This window comes from Syngnathoides biaculeatus, chromosome 2 (assembly GCF_019802595.1).
Source record: "Syngnathoides biaculeatus isolate LvHL_M chromosome 2, ASM1980259v1, whole genome shotgun sequence".
Classification (NCBI taxonomy): Eukaryota; Metazoa; Chordata; class Actinopteri; order Syngnathiformes; family Syngnathidae; genus Syngnathoides; species Syngnathoides biaculeatus.
Genome location: NC_084641.1, coordinates 10,904,405 through 10,916,939, shown reverse-complemented (window position 1 = coordinate 10,916,939; position 12,535 = coordinate 10,904,405). Strand labels below are relative to the sequence as shown.

Genomic DNA, 12,535 nt, shown 5'->3' with positions numbered 1-12,535 from the left:
GAATCGTGCTTTAGGGGGGCTTCCTCTCCTGCCACTGCATGACAGACAGGAGAGAATCTGGGAAACACGGCAGTGTTGTTCCACTCACAAACAAAAGACAAGTGCTAAGAAGCCATGTGGAGTGTCAGTCAGTGATGATGAGCTCAAAAGCATTCAACAGTGGCTGCTCATCATCCAACAAATCCCACTGACTTCATTCAGTGCTCCTCCTCCTTGCCTGTGCGCGTGGGCGCATTTAACAGTATGAATGAATGGCAGCCTTTGTTTGGCTATAATAGATTTGAACTCACAAACGGAGGGTCATCTGGGGATTAATGGAGCTAATCTGGTTTGACTGTAAAGACAGCTATACAATGAGCAGACAACTGAATGTCACGTGATGTTCTTATTTGCCTTGCTAGACTGAACTCAAATTAACTCAGCTCACCAACCTCATTTCTGGCTTTCACTTTGTTTCTGGAGGGGTCAGAGATAACATGAGAGAAGTGGAACGAAAGTGAAAGTAATGACATTGCCAGAAACTACACACATCAACAGTCTTTTCTTGTCTTCTTCAGCATGTCCTTTTCTGGGTAGCATGGAAATTGGAGTCTCTGAGAGTTCAGTGCAAATGGGATGCGACGCCAGTCAATCGCAGTACACATCACAGCATTTCCACTTATAAGCACACCTACAAAAACTGAGTGGGAATCAGTTCACACCGGGATTTGGCTGTGTGTACCACTACAATATCGGTGACCTAAAAATAATACAGTAGTCCTAAATTAACATGACTGTATTCCTCCTTTTTTTAGTTCAGTGATTCTGAATTTAGATGCGTGAGATCCTAAGCACTTGCAACATTGACAAAAAAGTACCGCAAAAAAAAAGTTATGTGGAAATGATAAGATGAAGCTAACAAAGCAAGAAGCTAGCAAGAAATGCAGTTCGGTCCCGATATTGCGTACAGTCAGTCGGTTGTTGACTCATTGCTTGAGGCAAGGTTCATTTTGTTGATGAAAATTTTTCATCATAGTTCTTCTTAACAACCCTTCCTTTTCTGACTAAAACAAGATAACCACAAGAACAAATTACTCCCTCAATGAAATGTCAGATTCCCACGAGGCTTTCCATTTCTCTGCTGTCCATTTTCTTTCATGGGTAACTGAATTTCGCTGCTCTTCCACCAATAAAAAGCCTTGTTAAAACACCAGGGGGGTTACCCACAGTTCTTCCCTTTTTCCATTAACCGAGTGCAGCCTAATTCCTTTCATGTGCTGCTGCCTAGAGAGCCAACCATCCATTATTTCAGCCGGTTATCCTCACAAGGGTCACGGGAGTTCTGGAAACCCTACCAGCTACCCTTAGGCAAGAGGCGGAGCGTCCTGTTTTTGGAATTCATAATCTATCAACCAGTAACAAATGCAGAAAATGGAATATTTAACAACTCTTTTAAGGCACCAAGATATATAAATCACACTTTCACTGAAAGAAACGGTGTAAAGAAAAACACTGACATTCCACACCGCTATTGCCACAAACCCTTTAGCGTTAAATTCCCCTGAGGTCTGATAAATAAGATTAGGACCACAATTTTGGAGGAAATTAGGGCTCCACGTTGCACAACCCTTCTTCTCATGACATTTAGGCACATTAGTTCAGCGAGCATCAAAGGTGATTGGAGACTAATTGGATGGATGATGGCATCCAAGATGTCAGCATACCCTGGAGAGACTTCAGGTTTAAAAGGAAGATTAAAGCATGTTCTGAACTTTTTGTGAACATTAGGAGAAGACAAATGTGAGAGAAGTAGAATGTACACCGTAAGGGGTATTCACATTCAAAGCACTATCAACCTAGAGTCGCTGGAACCATTGTTACTTTTTTTTTTTTTTTTAAATTAAAGTACTAGTAGTTATTTTTTATACATGACGTAAGAATGTATAGCAGACAATGGATTGTGTTTCGGCACAATGATTCAATTGAATGAGTGTGGTTTCTTATATATTTAATTGGAGATCAGATTCCCCCAAAACTCAGACCAGGCAAGGGGGGCATGAATCCTAGAAGTAGCACAGAGGTCAAAAGGTAACACTGGCGAATCTGCAGAGTTCCACAGAAGAGGCTGGCATATCTGTCCATTGGAGCAAAATAAGTCCTGCCCTCCAAAGAGGTTGCTTTTATGGAAGAGTGGCCAGAAGAAAGACATCACTTTCAGGTAAAAACAAGAAGACACGTTTTGAGTTTGAAAATGAAATGTGGGAGAGTCACAAAATGCATTGAGGAAGGAAAGGAAAGATGACTGATGTTAAATACAGTGATATTCTTGAGAAAAATATTCACCAGTCTCTAAGTGCCTGTCAAATTTAAAGGAGCTGGAGCAGTTTTTTCGTTGAGGGATGGGCAAATATCATAAAGGACAGACATAAAATCAATAACGCAATTATCGGGATGCAGTTGGATCTTCTTTATCTTGTGTTCAGTTCTTGCGTTCGTCATGACCCGGACTCCTGTGGTGCACACGCAGGGAGTCAATCCAGCTGTCTTTTAGATTTATTTATTTCTTTAGTTGTGCTTATGTATCCAGTCTCAAAGTGTAACACTATCAGCAGGGACCACAAACTCAAAACAGGGAAGGAAGTCAAGCCACACGCCATCAGTCTACATCCTGGTATACGCAGTGAACCATTTACACAGCGTGGATGTCAATGACGAAGCAGCTGAGGCGCCGTGACCTCGGCATGCACGTACGACTTGTTGATAGCACTCTGTGCAGGTTCAAAGCCTCAGTTGGACATCTGTTCGAGGGTCTGTCAATCATTGTTGAGGGCCCTCCCCTGCAGCCTGAAACCTTTCACCCACTTCCTCGTTCTAGTGAAAGGGCCCTTTGAGAAGCTTGTAACCTTTGACCCCCATCTCAACCAACCAGTCTAGGTATGTTTTGTTTAATATATACATGGAAGAGGAGAGATCCAACATGGTAAGATATATGTTTATCATGTATCTAACAAACTAATTACTGGAGGTTTGGAAATAAAATGGAAGTCATAGCATCCGTTAGAGAATTGCTCAGTTCCATTCATACAATTTGTAAGAAACAAAGTTTAGCCAAATAACCTAAAAAAAAATTCAAACACCTTTCAATGGAGATGAAAACTAGGTGTGATACTTGAAAGACCTGCTTTGTGGAAAGCAAAGCATGTGTGCCTCCTCCTACCCCACCTTGTTTGTCACCGGTCCTTGAAAACCATTGACACTCCAAACATCAACGTTTAACCTAAATAGAATTGGTTTGCAGTGCTAAAGGACAAAATGTGCTTGTTTTAAATTTCCCCATTTAGGTACCGATGGCCTGGCATGTATTTACATCATCTTGTCAGTTAACTGTTTCACTCATTTGACGCGTATTCTATAATCAAACTGATCCTTGGGATGAAATTTAAGCACATTATTGTGAGAGAGACAGTAACTATTTAGCATTCTGGTTGTATTCCACCACAGTTTGGAACTCATTTAACAGCAAATTGTGGTCAAATTAAGACCACTTACCACTTACAGCGCATCCCATTACTCCTTTACAGTTGGTGATAATATTAAAATGGCCCACATGAAGACAAAACATAGGGCTGGGGAAATGGGCGGGTGGGGTTGGGGGGGGGGAATTGCTACCCTTCAAAATGAAGATGCGATGGCTTCCTAACAACAAAAACAGCTATTTTAAAAAAATATATCACATGATAACTTAAAAAACGCTTCAAAATGCAACTGCCTTGTTGTGACAGCAGCAGTTTTGAATGCTTTCACCAGAGGGGGCAGTGGCCATCACTTGTAAATAATAATAATTAAAAAAAAAAAAAACAAGGAGTGACAACGCGAGAAGTCTGTGCCAGTGACTTCAGCAACGAAATTAGCGTTGCTTTTGTTGAAATGGAAACAGAACGTCGTACGGACAACAACGATGATGATGATGTGATATGTCCTTACCGGTCTCTGCCATATGAGATGGATAACAACAGCGAAGGTGCAGTTGAAGTTGATGGAAAGAGCAATTACTCTGGTGGTGAAGATTTCGCACAGTTACAAGACACTTAATGGCCCATGGATGAGTATGTTCTGGTGTGTACATAACACTGCTCACTCTTCTGTTGTCTTTGTTGAATTGATTATAAATCAATGAATGATTTGTGAAGATGTGATTTTTATCCCTTTGCAAACTGTGAACCAAGGCCACTTGCAGTCAAAACACCTTTGCTATGAAAAGGCATAGTCACGTTCACAGCTAACATCTGTGGCCTAGATGTATAAAACAAGCAGCTTGCATGAGTTACATTATAAGAATGTCTAGGTAAATAGTTCAATGCGGGGAAAAGGTGGCAATTCAATATTTCATATTCCTCTTTATTGTCTGGTGAGACTCCAAATGAGCAGGTTTGTCTCACCGTGTGCCTTTTGAGTTTTGCTGCAGTCAGTCTGATACGCTTTGAAGCTCCAGGGTCTGCTCTGCTGGAACTAACAACATTCCTTGTGTCCCTTGAAAAGTGGCTTGGAGTGCAGGTACTGTTGCGACGCAGTCCGGAGTGAAATGTGCACTGCATAGCACCTAGTAGGCTGTTTCAAGATATTGTTGCTTTTGTCCGCATCACTGCAGACGCTTCAACAATTCACCTGTTGATCCCCCTTGCCATTGTTTCCTCACATGTGAACAAGACCTCAAGATATTTGAAGTCATCCACTTGGGGGAGGATCTCATCCTCGAAGTAGAGAGGGGATTGAGGACTGTGGTCTCCGATTTGAAGGCGGCAATTTTCATCTCACCAGCTTCACACTCGGCTGTGAACCGCTCCAATGAGGGTTGGAGATCATGGCTAGATGAAAGCCAACAGAACCACATCATCTCTAAAAAGCACAAATGCAGGACTTACGCTACCAAACCTAACCACCTTTATGCTTTGCCTGCGTCAAGAAATTATGTCTATCAAAATTACGAACACAATCGGTTAACTTGATTGATTGTTTCCTTTGGTTTTCGGCCTTGGGCCGCAGAGTTTCGGAGTTCTGTTTCGGTCAAGAATTTTAATTCCGATGCGTCACTAATGTTAAATTATATTTCACTTCTTCATTACCACAGTTTATAAGCTATGCTGAATAAAAAGTTTTACTCGACAGCAACTGTCACAAGCCTCCATTTGTTTCATTGCAGTTCATGAATTAATTTAGTTGTATGTGAGTGTAGATCTAAGCTCTGTAAAAATGTGCCATTTGATAGTCAAATTCCCAACACATTTAAGATGCAAAAAAAAAAAAAAAGAAAAAAAAACGTTATCCAAGCACAAAACCAAATGGTTTGCTGTTCAAATCCACAAAAAAGGTGGACACTTCTAATGTGAAACAATTACAAAAATTTCAGCATTTGCTTTCAAGTGCCCGTTTTCATGAGGTTCAACAAGAATTAAGTCTGCCTTTGTTTTATTTTCCTTTGGCTTTTTTTTTTTTTAACCAAGTAGCCACTTCAACAAGGTGTGTTAAGAAGAGAACGTCACAAAGAATACAAACTAGATGTGACATGAAGAAGGTAATATCATTTTCAAAGCATTTAGACTCCAATGTCAACAAACGTGGATTTATCTGAGTCAACTGTTTTATACTGTAGCCTTTTTCAATTACTACCAACCCTGAAATGTATTAATTCTTTTTCAATCACTAGTAAATGTATGTATTCCATCTATATGTTTTTCGCGTTTCCCCTAATTACTCTCAGATCAGTTGACCTAATGAGTCACGGCTGTGCTGAGGCAGTGAGCTGTAACTTGTGAAAAGGTTCTGTAATATATTGACTCCAGAAGTTTTGTGGGCCTGCTCATTCTGTCACATCTTCTGTGCTGTCACACTGCATGCCATTATATGCTTACACAGTTTATCTGTGACATCTGTGTTTTTTTTTCTTCTAGAGCCACATATGCATGAAGGAAGCGTGGTGTAAAATGGCGCACCACGTCACATGTAGCTCCAGCCATGAGAAAGAATAAACTAATGTAAGTGATATTAATGGATGAACACGGCATCACATCACTGTAACAAAATGTCCCAACCTCTGCATACCGTCCAAAACATTTGGTGAGTGGGGTGAGCAAGAAAGCCCTCCTTGGGGTCACCAAATGTTGACAGTGTAGCATTGAGAATAGCATAATTATAATTTTAATGATCTTGAGTCAAACATTTCAGGCAGTCCACACAGTTTGTTGTTTCTGTATGACACATTTAAGTGGAACAGATGGAGGGAGGGACAGACTGAGTCAATGACACGTTTACATCAGACACTTTTACAAATGCATGTGCTTCCAACAGCGTTCATGAAATCAAAAATAAAACATTTTTAATGTAGTGCTATGACAGTATTTTCATGTGCACCTGTATTGACGTTACGTGAGCAACAACTACAAATTGTGTCTGGATTGTTGTCAACTTTACAAGAGTTTCACTGATAGGGAATTTGCCAAGCCGTTCAGTATTGGCTCTTATAATCAATCGACTGATCTGTCGAGCTGTAGTGGAAGTCGCTAGAAATGGCACATGTGGATTAGCAGTTTTAAAATGTAAAAAAAATTATGTGTATACAGTATATACTGTATGCAATGTGTAATGACTGCTTACTTGTTTAACATTTGCATGACCTAATTATAAGCCACAATGGCTTGCATTTTAACGACACAACAGCGACATCCGCCCCCTTCCAACTGACCTTGCCGGCTCGACTGGTTCCCAGTAGCGGCAGAACAGGTGCAGCCCATCGGCGTTGACGATGTGCTTGAGGTCGGTGTACGGAACTCCCTGCGGGCTCCGCCTGCTTGCAGCCCCCGGCTCGGGCATGGAGGACGGCTCTGCCAGATACACACGGAGCGGCCACAGTAAGACATCGCGGCCGTACAGGAAGCAGGCCAGGCCGGCCGCGAGCAGGCAGGTCGCGGCGGTCACGATGTGCATTGCCCGCGGAAGCCTCTCAAGCGATCATATAAAAAAGGCATGCGATGTTCATGTGAAATGGAAGCTCGGCGTTCGCTTTGATCTAATCCCACACGAGCGCGCGGCCGCCGCCGGTGTTACGTCATAAGACCGCATGTGCTCTCTATTCCCTCCTGGTCCACCAACAACACGCACCAAAGGGCACGCACACGACTTCATCAAACTGTTGAATCGTATAAATTATGCATACATCATATCACATCACGTTGTGTTGTGTTCTATTATGTTATATTATACTATATGACACATGCACACTACATTAATCAAGGAGGAAAGGATAAGAAGGAAAACAATTGATTGAAGGATGCAAAGCAAAGAAAGCAAGGAAAGGAAGGGATGGACAGGAAGGAAGCAAGGAAGGCAGGAAAGAAGGAAAAATTTGAAAACTATATGGAAATTCCATTGATATCCAAATCCTGCCTTAAAACCAGAAACCTCACCTTAGAATCCTAAACGTTGCTTGGTACTACATCCATCCATCCACTTCACCTCTTGTCCTCACAAGGGTCGCAGAGAATGCTAGAGCCTATCCCAGCTGTCAAGAGGCAGGAGGCGGGGTACACCCTGAACTGGTTGCCAGCCAGCCAATCGCAGGCACATTGAGACAAACAGCCGCACTCACAATCCACACCTAGGGGCAATTTAGAGTGTCCAATAAATGTTGCATTTTTTTGGGATGTGAGAGGAAACCGGAGTTCCCAGAGGAAATCCACACAAGCACGGCGAGAACATGCAAACTCCACACAGGCTGGTTCGGGACTGAACCCGGGACCTTAGAACTGTGAGGCCAACGCTTTACCAACTGATCCACTGTGCCGCCTTTGGTACTACAGTACTAGTCTATAACTTTAGAGTGCATCTAAAAAGCTTTTATTGAAAAGGATGCACATGGTAATATTGGTGGTACTGTATCATGATGTAATGTTCAAGAACATTCCAATGTTTAAGGACGACCTATTACCATTGACGACATTTAACGGTATTTAATGCTGTGACTTTTCAAAGCGTAAACAGTACACAATTTTGTCGAAGTATTTTTATGGCTATGGCTTGCAATGCGCTGCATATAATAATTTAGGTACTTAAACCCTCATCATAATACACCACTCTTATACTAAACTCAAACATTAGTAGCTCTGGGACAGCAACAATCAATCCAAACTGAGTTATCATCTTTGTAACAACAGTTTTTGGTGATTCAGAAGATACCCCTAATATTGTGGTCTTTTTTTTTTAGCATATATATTATGTCAAATAAGAAAATAAATATCATTGCCATAAAAATGGTGTGAGAATTTGAGAAAAAAAATCTGAATACTTGTCTTTTAACAGTAGCTACCACATTTCAGCAAATACGTACCTGCAGGCATTCATTTACTCAAAGGAAGAGAGGGGAGGCATCTAAAAGCTTTTATTCATGCAAACATTTTTTGGGGGGAATAATAATAACAATAAAAAAAAAGAATTGCTACATATTGTGTCCTTTTGGTACAGATTAGGATTCTGCATCTACAGGGGATAAAATCCAACTCGATTGCTCAGTACTTCCATTTCTGTTGTCATTAACAAAAAAAAAAAAACTGCAATACCTAGCAGCATATCAGACAATAAGAATTGGGCGGGACTAATCTGAATGAGTGCAGCGCTCTCCATCCATCTTCTACCGCTTTTCCAGGTCGAGTCACGGGAGCAGTCGCTTCAGCATGGATTACCCAGACTTCCCTCTCCCCAGCCACTTCATCTAGCTCTTCTGGGGGGAACCCAAGACGTTCCCAGGCCAGCCAAGAGACGTAGTCTCTCCAGTGTGTCCTGGGTCGTCCCCGGGATCTTTTTCTGGTGGGACATGCCTGGAACACCTCACCATGGAGGCGACCGGGAGGCATCCGGATCAGATGCCCCGGCCACTTCATCTGGCTCCACTCAAAACAAAGGAGCAGCAGCTCAAAACTGAATCCATCCTGGGTGACCAAGCTTTCCACCCCATTACGACGGGAGAGCCCAGACACTCTGCAAAGGAAACTCATTTCGGCCACTTGTATCCCGGATCTTGTTCTTTCGGTCACACCCCACAGCTTTTGCCCATAGGTGAGGGTAGGGACGTAGATCGACTGATAAATTGAAAGCTTCGCCTTTTGACTTAGCTCCCTCTTTACCACAACGGACCGATACAAAGTCCGTATCACTGCAGACATTGCATCGACCTACCTGTCGATCTCGTGTTCAATTCTTCCCTCACTCTTGAACAAGACTCAAAGATACTTAAACTACTCCACTTGGGGCAGGATCGCATCCACGACCCGGAGAGGCCCCATGCCACCCTTTTTCGACTGAAGACTGCGGTCTCAGATTTGGAGGTGTTGATTCTCATCCTAACCGCTTCACACTCGGCTGTAAACCGCTCCAGTGAGCACTGGAGGTCATGGCTCAATGAAGCCAACAGAACCACATCATCTGCAAAGAGCAGAGATGCAACGCTGAGGCCACCAAACCGAACATCCTCTACACCTCAGCTCCGTCTGATTTGTGTCCATAAAAGTTATGGACAAAATTGGTATCAAAGGGCAGCTTTGCCAGAGTCCAACCCTCACCGGAAACAACTCCGACTTACTGCCGCCAATGCAGACCAAACTCTGACACCGGTCATATGGGAACCGAACAGCCCGTATCACGAGGTTCAGTACCCCATACTCCTGAAGCACCTCCACAGGACTCCCCGAGGGGCATGGCTGAATGCCTTCTTCAAGCCAAAAAACATATGTAGACTGGTTGGGTGAACTCCGATGCACACTCAAGGTCATCATTTTTATGATGGAGAAATGGTTTTTGAATAGACAATAGAAATTCTGTCCAGATTTCACAGCCTATATAAAATGAGGTAGGGGGTGGTATTTGTCCCACGGGTCTTGAATCACACAAAAAAAAAAAAATGGATACAAAAGTCAATTATACACTTTCAAGTGATTATTTGTTGTAAATAAATTATATTTTGACCAATTAAGTCAAATTTGACAATTTCCCGCGGCACAGTGCTCTCGTGTGCTTTCATGGCACACTGGTTGGGAACCACTCAACTAGAACTATTTCAAACATGAGCAGTTACTAAACTGTCTGGTGAAATGCAAGCTAACGTTTCAAGAGTATTTAAAGGCAGATTTCAAGCTACCGGTCGTTTATTTAATCTTTTTTTCCACCTTCCTCTAACAGCACGGCTCCATTCACTTCCACGGGACTAAATTACGGTACACTGCTACATAACAATGAGGCGGCCGGCATGGTGGTTAAAAATAGCTGCATGTGAAGCTATTCCTACCAAGATCATGATCGGATTTCATCTTTTAGTGGCGTGCCATATGCAAGCCGCAGGTATTTAGATATCCCATTGTCATGTTGTCTAATAAATGACTACTTGTCACAAGCAGCCATGTGTGCATCAACAAGAACGAAACAAAACGCGTCTTATTTGCAATAACGTCAGCCAATCTTTTTTTCTTGATTATGTCAATATGACTATTTCATGAACGTTAACATCATTGTCCACGCTGCATATAAAAGCGGAATGGTGCACATTGCATGCACGCTGGTTTGTTTTCTTCTCTGCATTACGTTCGTACGTACCTCCACACACCGTGCAAGACATGGCAGCCTGCTCGAATCTACAACGCAAGGATGCGCGCACACAACCATTGCGGCACAAGTGCACAGTGATGGTGGACTGTTTTGATTTATTTATTTATTTATTTATTTATTTATGACACTTTATGACATCACCCTCTTTCATGATAAATGGAAGAAGTAGATGCAAGCACTGCCACTTGTATACTCCATTATCTATATATGAAAGGCGCGCGCGCACACCCGGACAAGGATAATGCACACAAATGTAACATGGAGCAAAGTTTCACGTAAACATGCATATCCGGAGATGTGACAGAAAACAGAACCGACCTGCACCGGAGCGTCTGTGGTAAAGTGGAGTCTTCTTTTCGGGAAGCTCTTTTGCCCCTGGTCCACCTCTTTTTGTCCCGCAGCTTCGCGATGCTCCTCTCGCTGCACTCACCAGGGGCACACTGAAGCCAGACTACACTACTGTAGTTAGAAAGCAAGCAAAAACTACACGCAGAGGAACGAGCGCGCGCGCGCACACACACGCAACACATGCGCACGCATACGCACAAAGTCACAAAAGTTTTATTGCTTAGACGGGACATTCCGACCAAAAATACTTTGAAAACTTTTTGATGTGCGGCAATGGAGGTTCCCTGCACGTTATTGTGACACATAGCAGAATATACAAATGTACTAAATACATCTTAGTATTTTTCTAAAACAAGGCGGTGGCCGACTAGTTAGACAGTCTGTCTCACAGTTCTGAGAAGCAGGTTTCACATTCCAGCCATGCTTACGTGGGTTTCCTCTGGGCACTGCAGTTTTCTCCCACGATCCGAACACATGAATTGAAGACTCTAAATTGCAAGAGAGTGTAAAATGTGATTTGTTTTTTGATACACGCTGCGACTGGCTGGCAACCAGTTCAGGGTGTACCCCACCACCTGCCAAAGATAGCTGAGACAGGCTCCAGCACTCCTGCGACCTTTGTGAGGATAAGTGGCTCTTATAATGAATGGAAAAATAAAACGAAACTTTGTGAGGACTGTGATGTTGGCTTTTAATTTTAGTTATTGAAGAACTGTTGGATACTACGGATACTACGATTATCAAACATTTCTCAGAAATAAAAAAAATAAACTTAAGTGTTACTTTCGGCCAGTGCTTTTCAAGATGGGGGCGTGCATAAGTCTAAACGTGAGTACGAATGGTTGTTTGTTTAGATATTCCCTGGGATTGGCTGGCAACCAATTCAGTATGTATCCTGCCCCAACAATAGCCAGAATCAGAATCAGCTTTATTGGCCAAGTGTGTAAACACGCACAAACACACGAGGAATTTTTCCTCCGGCAGTCGGACACGCTCCAGCATGCTCATGACGCTTGTGAAAATAAACAGTACGGAAAATGGATGTACGGACATATATTTTACGGAGATATTAGCTATAAAAAAAAAAAAACTTGGAAAATGGGAGGACCACTCCACTATCAACAAATTTACCATTGTATCCAAATACAGAACTCAAAACGACTCTCTTTGATGATGGATGAAAGTAGGTAGGGTGAACGAGGGTGTGACTGAAGGCCACTGGCATCATGCTTTATGCCTGCTATCATTTAAGTGGATGAATAACTTTACTACTATACATTAAGATGTAGGTAAGTAAGAGATCAGAAAAGAAACTCAGAGCATGTGTGTTACATGCCTCGAAGAACATACAGAGGGAGGATTACTGCATGGGCCTGGGAGGTGAGACTCTTCTCATCACAGATGGCTAAAGATGTCAACCTATTTCCGTATTAGCCATTCAATACAAGACTGAGCAGCCAGGAATAAGAGAAGACTACCTGGGGTATGGGGAATTATATGCTCGAAATTTAAGATGATTATGCACTGTATCCGTATTTCCTTGATCTAACATGGCACAAAT

General features: G+C 42.5%; 1 protein-coding gene across 3 annotated transcripts in view; it reads right to left on the bottom strand.

Moving 5' to 3' along the window:
- The window catches only part of mgll (monoglyceride lipase), a 30,166-nt gene extending 18,941 nt beyond the window's left edge, over window positions 1–11,225 (bottom strand). The window contains exons 1-2 of one of the 3 annotated variants that reach the window (XM_061833159.1): window positions 10,945–11,225; window positions 6,719–6,857 (exon numbers count right to left, since the gene is read on the bottom strand). In XM_061833159.1, the coding sequence (XP_061689143.1) occupies window positions 6,719–6,846 (128 nt within the window). In that variant the 5' untranslated portion in view covers window positions 6,847–6,857; window positions 10,945–11,225. Of the gene's footprint in view, window positions 1–6,718; window positions 7,117–10,614; window positions 10,725–10,944 lie in introns of those variants that run through there. The other 2 variants (XM_061833149.1, XM_061833138.1) reach the window with 2 other exon arrangements.
- Between the last annotated feature and the right edge of the window lie 1,310 nt (window positions 11,226–12,535).